The sequence below is a fragment of the Elgaria multicarinata genome, chromosome 1 (assembly GCF_023053635.1).
Source record: "Elgaria multicarinata webbii isolate HBS135686 ecotype San Diego chromosome 1, rElgMul1.1.pri, whole genome shotgun sequence".
Taxonomy (NCBI): domain Eukaryota; kingdom Metazoa; phylum Chordata; class Lepidosauria; order Squamata; family Anguidae; genus Elgaria; species Elgaria multicarinata.
Genome location: NC_086171.1, coordinates 136,171,137 through 136,187,128, shown reverse-complemented (window position 1 = coordinate 136,187,128; position 15,992 = coordinate 136,171,137). Strand labels below are relative to the sequence as shown.

The 15,992-nt window shown below is 41.9% G+C and overlaps 1 protein-coding gene across 1 annotated transcript in view; it reads left to right on the top strand.

The window, feature by feature from the left end:
- TNNI3K (TNNI3 interacting kinase) overlaps window positions 1-13,193 on the top strand; it is a 209,668-nt gene extending 196,475 nt beyond the window's left edge. The window contains exons 24-25 of the mRNA XM_063137406.1: window positions 9,084-9,163; window positions 12,942-13,193. Of these exons, the coding sequence (XP_062993476.1) occupies window positions 9,084-9,163; window positions 12,942-13,018 (157 nt within the window). The 3' untranslated portion in view covers window positions 13,019-13,193. The remainder of the gene's footprint in view (window positions 1-9,083; window positions 9,164-12,941) is intronic.
- Window positions 13,194-15,992: the final 2,799 nt, after the last annotated feature.

Here is a 15,992-nt window from a genome sequence, read left to right as displayed (position 1 = left end):
GGGATTTAAACCTAGGCCTCTCCAGTCCGCACTATTCACTTCACTGTGTTGGGTCTTGTGCATCTTATAGATGGCAGGAATATTTCCCACTCCTTCTGTTGGGTTTTGCCTCACTTTTCTTATACATTTTCTCTACCTCTGGGCGGCTAATGGTGCTTAACCTCCCCTGGAGACCAGACATTGCCATTCCATACATCAGCGTGTAGCAGCTCCACAAGAAAACACAGACTATGCGTCCCTTGAGCCACAACAACACTTCATCTTTTTATCTCAGGCAGAAGAACTCTGCAATAATATTTACATCCAGGCTGGAAAGATGCTCCACCTTTACGCAGGCTGTCTGTGTTCTGCCGGCAGTAGCCTGTCATGGTATGCAGCCACATGCTAAATGTATAACGTTCTGTCACTCGGATAACTGATTGAGTTGCCCTTTTGGTTTCACAATTTTATGTGTGAGCAGAGGTAGATTAATGAGCTCTACCACAGAAAAATATTTGAAAAGTAAGTGAAGCTGATGACACGTTACTTTACAGTTTAGTGAAATTCAACAAATCTAATTCTATTATCCTGTCAAGTTCCGCCAAAAAAGACCGTGAAAGCATTTTTTTTTTGAGAGAGAGAGAGAATCCTTAATCGAACCCAGGAGCTATGAACGCATCTACAGAGTTCAGCTGTGTTGGCTGGTGACAGACCTTTGTTTTCACTGCATCTTGTGAAGTAAATAATATCCCCAATGACTAATTAAGTTTCTATAAAGTTCTGTTTTAGTAATGCATCTTCTTTCTCCTCTTTGAAAAGAGTGTCAGCGTCCTGGAACCATGGCTAATGATTAAAAAAAAATCAAACGACTTTTCAAGGTTTATGCAAGCAAATTCACTCAAGGCAGACCATTTTGGAGGGGGATGCAGGAGTAGGACTCCTCTATTCTTAAGCACAGAACTCAAATGAGTTTTTTTCTGGAACATTTAAAAGCCATCAGGCTTTTTGTTTTTTTAAAAAAATCCTGCCTGTTGAGTATCAGTTCTGGTCTGATAAATGTAGCCCTGCATTCATGCCATGAAGAGTTCAAACACAAGCCAGTAAATTTTGTGTGTATGGAATTCTGTGGAATGTATCAAACACTGAATTCGTCTCCTTGAAAATGGGGAAGAGGAAGATAATTTTCAGTAATGCCACCCAACTTAGTTTATAAGATGTGGTGTGTGTGTATATATATAGAAAGAGAGAGGGGGGATGGAGAGAGGGGGGACACACAATTATTACCAAGCCCTTCTTTTACACAGAAGGGATTCGTTTTAGGTGAAATTTCACATTACCTGTACGTACCATTTAAATATTGCTCAGCATCAGAATAATCTGCCTTAAGCCTAATCTACACCAAGCAAGATATTGCACTATGAAAGTGGTATGAAAGCTGTATATAAGAGACAGGAGCCACACTACTGCTTTATAGCGGTATGGGCCCATTGACACATACCATATACCGCTTTCTTGCCACTATATCCTGCTTGGAGTGGCTCCTGCTTTTTATATACCACTTTTATAGTGCAATATCCTCCTTGGTATAGATTAGGCCTTAGAGAGCTTTTCTACGCAAGGCATTTATTGTGCTTTCATCATTCCCTTTTCATGCTGTTTACAGATTTTTGAGATGATTTTGTGACCCTCCAGTTTCACTTCTGTTTATAAACAGCATTTTCAATGCATTTTTTTAGAGCAGGAAAAATGGGGTATTATTTCTGATGGCAAAAAGAAAATGCTGTTTCTACCTGTGCATTTGCACTATTCTGCTATACACAGAGCCTGTGTTAAGCAGGGGACTGATGCTCTCCAAGCTCTGTCCCAACTCTTATGATTCTATAACTCTGTGATAACCAGGCATGGTCTGACTAGTGCAGAATAAAGTGGAACAATGACTCGTTGTGACTTGGAAACTATGGTTCTCTTCATGCAATCTAAAACTGTGTTTGACCTTTTTGCAGTTACATTTTGCAGTTACATCCTGCATATGTCTACTTAAAAGTAAGTCCCATTGAGTTATGGGAGCTTAGTCCCAGGAAATTGGGAATAGCATTGCAGCCTAAGTCTTCTCTTTCTCAGCACTCAGGAAGCTGAAACTTGGCATACAGGTAGTTGAAATGCCTGATTGCTAGAAAGTCTGAAAAGAGGCAGATCTACATCTGCCTGCCTGCCTGTCTCGCTCTCGTTCCCTATCTCAAAAGAGTGGATGAGGCACCTTTCCCAGGAGTCATGTCTCCATGGCTTACTTTCTCGTCTGTTTTGATAGCTTTGCCATGTTCCTTCTTGCATGACCTTTTAACATGGCTAAACAGTCTAGACCTCATGATTCTTTGATTAGCTCTCTGCTGTCATGCTGTACGCAGGCACGTCAATCTCATTCATAGAGCATCTTTGATGCACAGCCAGCTTCATAAGCTGTTGCAAGCAGCTGAATGCTCCTGAATGCTTGGCAAGATATATATTTCAGGTGGGGGTGGGGGGGATTTTCCTGTTTGCCTCTTCTAATTATTGCAAAACTATCGAGTATTCTGAATATTTTTTTGAAAAAACTGCTCATGCCTTAAACAAGAGGGGGACAGAGTAGGCCACATTGAAAGACGTGTTGCTCAGTCTGCACAGGTTCTGTTTGAAAGGGCAGGACAGACCCCTCTCAGCTGGCAGCCTCATGCAACACTACTACTGGCTCGCTGTTTCAAGTCTAGGAACTTCGTCCACTGGCTCAGTGATCATGAGAGCAAGCTGGGAATGATCACTGCGTCATTTACCCTTTTGTCTCTGAGGCAGAGCCCAGCAGATGTACTGAGGAGGCTGCAGTTTGGGAAAACAGCGCCTGTTTTTATGCAGCACCATCCTAATCCCCTCCAGCCCCAAACACGCAGCAGCCTGTAGCTTTACAAGCACAGGAGACCAGGGAGGATGTTTCTTAGCACAGGCTTTGCTTCTCCTCCTCCTTTGAATGGTGAGCTGTAGAAATACTGCTTGAACGTCTTTAATGAACCACGAGGAGCCGGTGCAACCACTGAAAGGCAGTGGGCTCAAGAGCACCAAAGAAGCGAGTTTAGCAGCAAGGAGACTAGCCGGCAACAGCTCAGCTTTAGGGGCCGCCGCTTGCACTTTCGACAAGTCAGACTCCAAATGAGGCAGCTGTTCCAAGCAGGTATAAATAAAAGATGTGCTGTTCCTATGGGAACCTTTGGCATATTGGATTACCTATTCCCCTTCTCGAGTTTCCTTTCCGTTCATTTTCTCCCTGAAAATCCGACACTTCAGGGTATGCTTTTAAAACAAAGAATGGGGAGTTGTTTATTTCTAACGGTCCCTGATGATTTTCTGTCCACCAAAGTACCCACTGATTAGGTGACCCTGGCTCTTTCTACCCCTAAGGATTAGGGGTAGAAAATGGAGGGATCGTCCCTGCCTGTTCCCGGGATCCCCTGTGTGTCATTTGGATGCACAGGGATGATCCCACGATGATCCTGGGGGGGAAAAGGCAGGTGTAGAAATGGCCCTAGAGATACAAAAGTGATCACCTTCCCCCAGGCCTCTTAACAAACTGGACATGTCAGAACGGCACTGTCTTCACAGAGGTGTACAACACCAGCGTCAGCTCTCCTGCTTCCTGAGACGGGAGAACACACATGGTTGTCAGTGCCTCCACCCCATTGCTGCTGCATCTGTGTCCCTCCTTCCAACTCTTTTATCTCCCACTACTTCCCTACCCCATTGCTGCCACGGCTGCTCTTTGCGAATCCTCTCAGCCTGTACTGCAGGCAATCTCTAGAGACACCCTTCCTACAATTCCTGACTCTGAGGAAGGACTCCTGAGAGCCAGGCATTTTGGCCTGGCCAATTCTCTGAAGAGCTGCGCCAGCCACTTTCCAAGTGATGTGGCTCTTCAGAAAGCTCACCCACCGACCATTCACTCTGAGAAGATATGCAGTGTGGGCAGTGTTGGCAATGGGTTAGGGAGAAAGTGAGAGGCATGGTGGCAACAAAGGGGTGGCGGGGAGGTCCTCCTGGCTCACGCAGTTCACCACTCCTCCTAGTCTGCCACCTGAGGCAAGGGACTCACCCCTCTTCATGGGAGGGCCAGCCCTGGAGGCGTATCCTCCATGTGTATTCATCCCACACCAAATTAGGAAATCAAAAAAGGGGAGTACCACAGGCAATCTGGAAAGCTTGCTACCTTTGAGATGGAAAAAAGACATGATGATTTAAATATGCCGTATAGAAGGTCAGACTGTTTGCCCATTCAGCCCAGCATTGTCGACTTGGACTGTCAGCAGCTGTCCAGGATCTCTGGCAAAGGCCTTTCACATCCTTTTTAACTGGAGATGCTGGGGGTCGAAACAGCGGCCTTCTGCATGCAAAGCAAGTGCTCCACCACCAAGCTACAGCCCTTGACCACCAGGGATTATTAACCTCGGTGTTCTTAGGGCCACTCTGTTTTCTGGTTAAGGAGCCCTATATTAAAGTGGGCTTCACCTAGCATTAAGTAGTTCATCTTAAGACTGGGGCAACTGAACTCATTTGCAATGAGGTTATTGATTGTAGTGGGTGGGGGCTGGGAAATAAATGTGCTCCCTAAAGATCCACACAAGAGGCAGATTAATAGGGGCACTTGACTTCCAAGAAATAAACTTTATATGAAATAACCATTGCTTCTTTTCCCAACCAGTGAAAGTCTGAGCAAAACTATTTCCCACACCTTCTTTACAATTCAGTGGGTCCAGCATAAGGTGATTGAGGATCCCGATTTGGACCTCGAACATCTCTCTCCTACATAGGTTTGGCAAATGTCTACGTTTTTCTAAACTTTTCAGTTTGAGCCAGTTTAGTCATTAAAGGCAGTGGGCTAGTGGACAACCCTATTTTTGTAGAAAACTAAAATCAACACTGAGTTAGAAATTATTAGAATTTTCTAGACGGTCAACATAAGGAATGTTGTAGGTTTGATGATTTGCAAAAGCTTGGGTGGATGCCAGTGAAATAACAGTAGAAGAGATTAAGGTAAATGCATTTAGGTCAGTGTTTCAAAGCTGCAGTACTTGGAATTCCGTTGTATGTTAAGCCACAGTTGCAATGTATCTCTTTAATTCAGGGGTGGGCAAGGCCCTCCAAATGTTTTGGTCTTGAACTCTAGTAATCCCTCACTGTTGGCTATGTGGGGTAAGGCTGATGGAAATTGTAGGTCAAAACATCTGGGGGGGGCTACAAGTTGTCCACCCCTGCTTTAATGCTAGGATAAGTGGTGGGCATTCTCGAGCAGTGCAAATGCTACACTAACATATTCATTTCTGTTCTACCCAAAAATCACTTGCTTTTTGAACTCATTAGTCCTAGATTGTCCCTATCTAGTAAAATGCAGTGCTCAGCATACTTCCTAGAAAAGATTAGGAAAGCAGAAATCAGAATCAACAAAATGGATGATCTAGTCATGAATTTCCATCCTGGCTGGCTGAATTTACAGGTCACTACTCTGGGATTATCTACATACACTAGCATTCTAGTGATAAAGAATTGTCTTATTCGTAATGGACTTTCCACCATGAATTGAAAACAATTACTTCAAAGTGTGATGCATTGCCTTTCTTCCCAGAAGTGAGTTTCCTGCATGTGGTCATGCTACAGCATAACTAAGAGACTGAATTCAAGAAATTGTGTATGTGTGTGTGTGTATTCACACACTTTGATGTCTTTCTGGCAAGCCAGTTTCGCAATTCCCGTTTCATATTTATTGTTGTTAGGTGACTTCATCTGCTTGGCCTGTCATTCATCCCCCGTGATGTGGAAGTATTTTGTGGCAACTGTAACTTATGAAGTAATAGTCTTTAGGTTTGCCAATTGGAGGACTTTTCATAAGGAAATGTGTAGTAATGAGAATTGTCAGGGTCATGTCCTTGGAAATCTCCTCTGTAAAAAAATTAAACCAGTATGATTGACAACAAAGTCTGATCAGTTCTTAATTAAAGTGCTTGATCCTGCTGTACATTTTCAAAGGAGGATTTCATCTCAGGGGTATGGAGGATTTTATCAGTTTTGATTAAAAAGATTGTTGCCCATATGGCCTCATGGAAGCAGAGGCCAACCAAGGGTACTGTTTGGGTTGTATCCATTGGGATGAATCCAATGTTAATCTAACTGAAGTCCCACTTGTTTTAATGTGCCTACTCTAAGAAGAACTAACATTAGATACAACCCTTTTAAAACTATTTTTGATAAAGGTGCAAAAGCTTGATTGTCTCTTGTTAGTACTTGTAAGTGGCTAGCTAAAGCATCATTTTAAAAGCATTGCAGCAAAAACCCATTAGATGGGTTGGAATTATCAAGAAGAAGAAGAAGAAGAAGAAGAAGAAGAAGAAGAAGAAGAAGAAGAAGAAGAAGAAGAAGAAGAAGAAGAAGAAGAAGAAGAAGAAGAAGAAGACTTTATGAAAAAGAGATGGAGTGATGACAAGCTCTCTGTTCAGGAGCAGTGAAATCCACAGCAATATATTATGGAAAAGTAAGTGAAGCAGAAGCCCCAGTCTGGCTCTTTCATAGTATGAAAATATCAGCAGGATCCCAAATCAATAATCCTATTCTTCTTTGCCCTAATTAGTTGGAATTAATCGAAAGTTCTCAAAACACACATATTAAAATTACAAGAGGAGCCAATACGATGGTCTTAGTTCTGAGCACATTCCAACCTTCCACCTTCTGCTCTAGAAAGAACACTGGGCAAATTACTTGCATACATTTCCCTGGATGGCATTTCTGCAGAGCAAATCTTAGTACATTGACCCAAACAAAAATGAACACCTTAACTAGGAAAATTGCATCACTGTGAAGACCATTCAAGGCGTGTTGCTAAATGATATCACTGTGAAGCAATGGTCTTCTCTGAAAGTCATGGAATATTTGTATGTATAGTTTGAAAGTTATTTTGACTAATATTAATGTTGCCTTGTTTGTGAGTTTTCCATTTGACTATGTCCCGCATTAGGATTTGTTTCCTGGGCACCCTTTAGGAACTATACATTAGTTTTAATTTAGGTAAATGTGGAACTGGATTGGCAAAAGAGACAAAGTATGGCTTCTCTAAATAGTGGGAATGAATAAATGGATTGAATTAAGCAAATAAAATGAACAAACTATTTCAATCTAGTGGAGACCCAGCACCACTAACAATACGAATTTCGTCTTCTACAAGCTATGGACTGGTGATGCCGGGCATGCATTAAATGGATGGGGAACATCTCATGACTCATATTGTGTTGTTTGAGTATTTGGCTTTACGATTATAAATAGGACTGACATTAAAGCAGAATGACTTACCTAAATAATCATGACATTAAGAATAATAGTTTATTGCAGAAGACTCTTTGAAATTGCTGAACATTTGTTGGGAAGTGTTATTAGCTTGTTAAACAGTGTGTGTGTGTCCAGAATTTAATTGTTGATTGATGACTGACTGATTGATTGAAAGTATTTTTTTAACTCACCCTTCGTCTTAAGGTATCGGGGTGGTAAACAAAAAACACCAGACAATCAAAGGTCATAGCAAAGAACAAAAAACATAAGAACCAAAATATACTGCAAATGTAATGCAATGAAAATGCAAAGCAATCTTACAACACAAACAGATCAGAGGCATAAAAGGTAGAGCAAACTAAGCTCAAACTGACATTTAAAGAATTATAAGGTCAAAGACTAGAGCTAAGATCCAAAGAACAATGTGAATAGTTGTGCCCAAGGAAGCCTTGGACTTCTGGTTCCCAAAACAGCAGTCTCCCATATAGTGTGCCATCTTGATTTTGAAAGTCATGGAGGTGTGCCATTTATTTTTATTTATTTTTAATTCTACCGGATGTGCACAAGAATTTCGATTCACCTAGAGTAGCCCTTGGAATCCCTAAGTATAGCACAGAAGTAAATAATCATTAATGCTCACTTTACTTCTCAGCATTGGCACTTCTCTCTCTCTCTCTGACTCCCTCTCCCTCTGAATGGATAGATAATATTGCAAATTACTTAATGTGTGTGAGACAGAGTATCGACAGAGATAGATAAATGGATAGGTAGATGAAAGTGTTAAGACATTATAAGGGAAAGGCAATGTTAATTTCTGAGTATACCGTTTTGCTGGGAATTGTGTGGGGTTTGTTATTAAGTGGGAAATGTGTTTTGCAATAAAACCATTTAAAAGACACATTTTTACAAGACAACATGGATTATATTAGAATCTGCTAGAATGAAAAGGGAAGGGAAAATATGAGCAATGCAAAACGGTGCATGCTCCTCAGCCACAGATACATCTACTTGATAGTAAGTCCCATGTGTTTTGGTGAAATTTAAGCTTTAGTGTTTTCACTGGGGGGTGGGGGTAGAAACAGCCAAAGGAAAATATAAAATTCTTACCTGCCATTAGTCAGAAATTGTCCTTATCAAAAATCACCATGGAAGTTACATTCCTGGAAATTATCTTGTCTGTGTCCTTTCAGCTGCAGCTTCACAAACATTCTTCAAAGTTGTTGCCTTACCATGGAATAGTAGAGACATCTTTTTGTGAATCATCTGGATAGTATGAATGTGCAGTTTGGGCAGCTTCTTTTCTATTCACTGGGCATGTTTGATATCGCTTTGCCCATTATTGAGAACAGCTAGTAGATGCAGTCTTTATCTGATAGCTTCTGTGGATAAAAGAACATATTTACAGTGAACAACATTGGGAATCGCTTCACAACTGTGATGTTCTCTTTTGCAAAGAAATTAGCATGCACGAACCTGATAGTACAGGTGCAGATAAAATATTTATAGTATATTGGATTTGTTACGTAGAATTGCAACTAAACTAGAAAGTAGACCAGCAGTGATGGGTCAAAGCTCAAGATCTGGAAGATATTATTTTAGAAATGTATGTGTACCCCTGTTCTTCATGTGCTTCATTATAATAGCACAGTCATATTTTTCCATTGAAGGAAATTAGTTTCTTTTAGAGCTTATTGTTTTTGTAGAAGAGTTCTAGTATGACAAAGACAATCTGTTCAGTCATCTATAATGGAAACACCTTGTCAATTTTACAGTGCTGGGCAACACCCTTCTCAAGGCCTTTCGCTGGAAGAGATGAGGAGAAATTTTCAATACCCACCTATTGACCGAAATGGTAAGATGCTTCTCAGATTTAATAAAGATAAAAGGTTGGATCCAGACTTGGCCATATTTAGAGAAGAACCGTTTAGTTAGTCACAACTAATGAAAGTCCTGTTGATTTCACTCTGACTAAAGTCAGATCCAACCCAAATTCTTTTCATGGACTAGTCCATTTCTTTGAAATGAAAGTGATGCTAAGAATTAGAGTTGCACTAAAAATAGCAAAACAACAACTTTGGTAATAAGATCTGGAGATTTTTCTATTACTGATTGCGGAAGCAAGAGGTGTAATAAGTATCCCAAGACTTGGGAAAAAATTAATCATACCTGAGCTCCTCTAGGTACATTGCCATGATTCCCACCATCATCTGAGGAGGGCCATTTCATACATTCATTTTTTAAAAGTTGTATATTGAAGATATTTTAAGTATACATCTAAAATGTAAAGCGTGGATACAATAAACACATTTGCAAACATATTTATCATGTAAATACACTAAGAACATAAGAAGTGACATGCTGGATCAGACCAAGGGTCCATCTAGGCCAGCACTCTGCTCACGCAGTGGCCAACCTGCCATAATTTGTACAGCACCAAGAACATTGTTGGTGCTATATAAATAAATAAAAGAAGAAGAAGAAGAAGAAGAAGAAGAAGAAGAAGAAGAAGAAGAAGAAGCCGCCGCCGCCAGGGATGAACAAGCAAGACATGGTGCAATAGCACCTTCCCACCCATATTCCCCAGCAACTGGTGCACACAGGCTTACTGCCTCGAATACTGGAGATAGCACACAGCCATCAGGGCTAGTTGGGGAACTGTGATTGGCTGCAAATCTGTGTTGGATGTTCACTCTAATGCCAGCTCCATGTTTCAGGGATCACTCTGCAATGTGTTACCTGTAGCCCTCCTCTTATTTGTAGCCCATAAGGTTCATGGGGGAACCTACTGTGTAACTTGGCAGATCATCAGACATTTCTTCTTTCTTTCTTTACTCCTAGAATCTGCCATTTCATTTTTCCTGCAATTCTCTGGATGTTGCACTGGTCCAAGTCACTGGGGAAAAAGCAAAACTGCAGCTCCTACAAACATGTTGGGGGACCATCTCCATGATATATTGTGATGGCCACCATTTTGTTCTCCCGCAGAGTACTGGACAAACACAACATCATGAGCATTTTGGGGAAAACAAAATGGTATGACAAGACATTGCGGCTGCCATAGCTCAGTGCTTGGGGAAGGACTGAGGGCAGCCAGCCATCAATCTGATAGGTTGCCACTTGCTGACACCAGGTATGGGGCACTCTAGAAAACCTCAGTTTGCTCTGCATAATATTTCAATGGACTTTGATGGCATTTGAAAAAATAGTGTAAGACTTCTAATAACACACTTATTCCAAGAGAAGACCTGTATACTGCAGAGACCTGCATACTGGAGCAGAGACAAACACTTGCTGCTAGTTTCATGTTTCTATATCATGTACTGATCTTCACACACAATTATGGTTTGTGAGAATGCATCATTCTTTCTTGGGAACAAGAAGTCCCAGATTCATACCCCAGATAAGCACCACCAGGGGTGCAGGAAGTCTTGCTGTAGTTCAGTGGTAGAACTCCTACGTCAATGTTCAAGTATGGCTGGGAAATACTCCTGTCTGAAACCCCACAGAGCCACCTAGACAACACTGAGCTAAATATTCTATATTAAGGATGTGCATCAGATTCGGCTAAAAGCCCAAGCCAAATTGGGCCCCTTTGGACCATTTCTGGTGCTTCTCAAGGTGAAATGGACTTCCCTCCAAAATGACGGTAACCAAAGCGGGACCCTACTTGAGGCTTTCTTTGCAGTTCAGCTTCAGAAAGGTTGACAGTGTGTCTCCAAAAATAACATCTTTTGAATTCATTTCTCTGAACTCTGATGAGGGAGAAGGAAGCTGAGTGACTGACAGTCCAACTTTTCTGATTATAGGGCACATTGGCCAACCACTGTGCATTGGGGGAGGGCAAAGATAAGACAATGAAATAGCCATTCTTCCAAAACTACTAGACTTCCCTATGTGGGGGGGGGACTGGTTTTCAAAGATCATAACTCACTACCCCTGCTTCTATCCTTCTGAAACTTTACAGGTTTCTTGCCTGCATACACAGCTATGATGTCTGTCATTTTCATACAAATTGTGTAAAACACACACACAGAGAGAGACAGGGGGAAGGAAGGAGAAGCAAACCACTCACTCCCCAAATTTGAGGACTGTCATTCCACATAAATGCTGCACCTATCGTTCCACATAAATGCTGCACCTTTTCATAACAGTTTCCTACAAAGAAACACAAGGGAATAAGTGCATCCTATTTTGGATACCCTCAAAAAGTAAAGGTTGCTCTTGTACAAAAAATCCCTGTACCTGTTCATCTGAATGTTGGCAATCTTGATCCCCTCAGAAGGGGCAACTATTCCTGCAAATTTTGTCCAATTCTGTCAAGAAATAAAAAAAGTTGTCAGCAGTTCCCTTAAAAGTAGAGTTGTGTAACACAAAAACCACTGCATCTACTTTTCTAACAATTTCTCAGGTGTAATTCCCTCCTAAGGGGTTACTATAGCTGACAATATCACCCAATTCCTATAAACAGAAAAACATAGCCATTTTTTAAAAAAAATCCCATGATGGTCAATGGGGGACATGAAGCCTTCAATTTCCAAAACTTGGCTTGGGTTTCGTACCTGAGTCAAAGCAGACAGCCTCCAAATTGTTCCAACCAGAATTGGGCTATTTCTGAAGAACAAAACTGGGCTTCAAGTCAAATATTGTGGTTGGTGCACACCTCTATCCTTGTTTGAGCTAGGGATAGAGAGAGAGGTTTGATGGAGTTGGATTAACCTGTACTAAACATCACCTTAAAACACCTGGAATCTTTCATCCTTTAATCCACTATTCTTCTATCTTCTCAATGCCACTTTGAGTCCCTCTGTCCCCATTTGTATCTCTGTTGTATACTAGTACTTAATACTACAACCGTTTCAGCACATGTACCAATCTTTTGTTATAATATTATTGGGACTATACATGCTGCCATGTTAGAATTGGGTACTGTTTTCCTCTGCAAACCTTTGAAAGTATTTTCCCCTCCCTCCTTCTCCTAACTTTTTTTTACCTTTATAAGTAACATCTCCACATATTACCACCTTGATGTTGAGAGACTCAATGACTAGGTTAGGCTGTCAAATATTACTGCAGAAGAATAATAGTAGCAATCATATTTGACCAGTGACCCATATGGTAAAGGAATAATAATAGCCTATAATAGGCAGCCTGGTACTTGCAGTAGCAGCTATTGTCATGATAATTATCCAGGATTAAGGGCATAATTATTGCTAGCAGGCTGCTTATTGTTGACTGTTGTATCCCCTCATTCAAGGTCAAAATAGGTATATTTAAAAATCAAACAGAAATGTGATGGTATATTAAAATATCTTGTTTCCAGTTTTCCATCAGCCATTGCTTTAAATAGCTATTGTGACTACACTGAATATGAATGGCAACGTACCTACATTTCGTGTTTTACTTCTAGCATTTTCCTTCACAGAATGGCAGGGAACTCTGGTGTTTCCAGCAGTAAAGAGATTTGTCTGAAGCAAGTTTGCTTGGGAGAAAACCTGTGCATTGCTTTATTTAGGGAAGGCATCAGTTTTATCCTCCCAAATATGAAGGCTAGATAGAAGTGAAGGGGAGGGGGGTTGCTGGATGGAACGGCCTTTGTGACGAGCACCTGGGCTTCCCTTCACCTTCCACAGGTTACGTGTCGGATCCCATGAGTACAATGCGGTTTCATTCCTGCAGCAACAGTGGCAGCTTTGAAGACAGCGGCTGACAGCAGGAACGATCAACCTGAAGAGAGATTCTCCACGAAGTGGCAGCAACAATTCTCACCATGTCACCACGATTCCTAGTCATCCTACGTTACATCAAAGAGCCCTACATTGACTTGCTTATTTACTGAAAGCTAATGCTTCCATCATAAATTATTCTTAAGACCATTCTTTCTATACCAGTAATTTAAAGTAGGTGAGGGGAAAAATATAAATCAGCTAAAGTTGCAGAGTTGGGGCTGTGTTGTTTGCTCTGGGAATATACTACATTCATGCCAGGGAAGGCAATTAGGGGCTCTGGAATATATTTTCTCCATTACACATGAGGTGAGGAAGGAAAGGTAATTGTTACACTGTAGGAAGTCCCAATTTTGGGCTACCCATGGTGTGACAATTACCTTTCCTTTCTCACCTCAAGTGTAATGGAGAAAATATACAGCTCTGCATTTCGTGTGGGATCTCCTCCTCTCCCTCCTTTTCAGCTACACATCTTGGGATCTCATCCATCAGCTGGGACAGCACTGTAACACTCCTTGAAGGGACTGTACCAATGACCCTAGCATGGGTTACGGTTCATCTCGTGCCATCTGTATCTTCTCTACAGGACTCCTTTGCTTGATGTACGTTGAAGCACCCAGTAAATCCAATCCAAACTTTGGGTACAAATTGGTTCCAAACAATTTCAAGAAGTCATACTGGAATACAGTACAGTTTAAACTTCTGTGATTCAGGCTTACCAACTGAGTAATTCTAAGAGGCCAGGCTTATCTTTCTGTGGGCATTGTGTATAATGCTGTCAGTTTACGAGTTTATTTTAATCCTTTCCGGAATTATCATTTGGGTTTGCATATCCCAGTATAAAGATTTGTATAAATTAGGACATTGTTCCTTCTTGACTCCCTTGATACCCCATATTTGACAAGAATGAACCAAGCTGGAGTCAGATTTAAGGAGACTGCCAATTAATTCTCTCTGGGTCGCTTGACCCATTAGCCATTTCATGAAGTGCCACATATATAGAATCTATCTACTGTCTGCCTGGCCTTGGCCCAGCCTCCAGAAGAAGGGAGGGGACACCCAGCCACGCAAGCAAAGCACTTCACAGTATTTAAGGCAACCTTATTTACTTCCTCATTGGTGGGCATCCCAGTTTATGCCCTGGACTGGTATTTTGCCAATTGCTTTACCAATAGGCAATGGTTCTTTTAAGATATTCAGAGGCAATCAACACACCAGTGGGAAAGAAGATTATTTAGCTAAAATAGGCTAATAAAGCGTAATACTTTAAAAGCATAAAGCATATTATTATTATTATTATTATTATTATTATTATTATTATTATTATTTATTGCATTTTTATACCGCCCAATAGCCGAAGCTCCCTGGGCAGTTCACAAAAACTAAAACAATTCAAAGTGTAAAACAAACAGTATAAAAACATGAGATAAAATACTAGGGATGTGCTCCGCTCCGATTAGGAGCGTAGAAGCAGTAGCGGATTGGCCTGCTCCGCCTTACCCAGAGGCGGAGTAGGAGCGGACCGCGGACCCCCTAGAAGCAAGGCGAAGAGAAGCGCCCATTTTTCGGAGCTCCGAGTTCAGGCGGAGCGCTCCGGTCGCCATCTTGAAAACATTTCGCCATAGGATTGCATTGCGGCAAATAATCGCGCATAACTACGTTGTTTTTGAAGCTATCATTCTGAAAATTCTTGTGCACAGAGAGTCGTGGATGGGGGTCATTTTGAGACCACTCTCACCTCTCTGCGTTGTCTGGGTCGCGTGCTATATTTTTGTGAAAATCGGGTCAACCGCGCGGCTCAAACTGCGTTTTCGGCTTTTCGCCCATAGGATTGCATTGAGGGAAAGAATCGGGGATAACTGGGGGGGGTTAAGCTATCGTTCTGAAAATTCTTGTGCACAGAGAGTCGTGGATGGGGGTCATTTTGAGACCACTCTCACCTCTCTGCGTTGTCTGGGTCGCGTGCTATATTTTTGTGAAAATCGGGTCAACCGCGCGGCTCAAACTGCGTTTTCGGCTTTTCGCCCATAGGATTGCATTGAGGGAAAGAATCGGGGATAACTGGGGGGGGGGGTTTAAGCTATCATTCTGAAAATTCTTGTGCACAGAGAGTCGTGGATGGGGGTCATTTTGAGACCACTCTCAACTTTCTGCATCGTACGGGTCGCGGGCTAGAAGTTTTTAAAAAATCGGCGGGAAAAATACCTTTTTCAAAGGGCTGAGGGGCAGAGTCAGCTCCCGGTCATGATGATCCCAAAGTTGGAGGAGGGCATAGGCAAAACAGGTAACTTGGGATTCTGGGAAACTTCTCTTTCTTCATCTGAACGGGCTTTTCCCCGTGTTTTTTAACACAGTAGCCCCACCAAATGCACAAACACAACCTGAAATCATATACTAAGCCAAGAATAAGAGATAGAAACACAGCACTGCTCCCCACCCTAACCTTGGTGAACAACTGAATCGATGTGGTGCAAGGGGATGAGCTCCCCTAGGGCATCTCATCGTGGACGTGCCCCCACTCTCTCCTGCACTGGAAGGCCATTAGAGCCTTCCAAAGAGAGTAAAACGGTGGAGCAATGCCTATCATGAGTTGAAGTGAATGGTTACTTTTCAGTGGTAGAGCAATGCCTGTTATGAGTTGAAGTGAGCGTTTTACTTCTTCTCAGAGCTGTTGGTGGCTGTCTTGAACTGGCAGCTACTTCCCCCTCCCCCGGGCACGTCCCCCTATTGCTGGTAAAAGACAGATATAGCCTTTTTAAAAAAATTCTTCTTGCTGTTTATTGAGCAACACTGCTGCTTTTAATTCCACCCCTCCTTTGTTTATTGATTGATTTATTCCATTTTATATGCATTACTGGCTTATCCTTGGCTCACTTCCTTATGCCCCCAGAAATGCCAGCTGCATGCCTGCCTGCCTTCCCTCCCTCCTCCCCTGCCCACCTCGCAGGGATGTTGTGT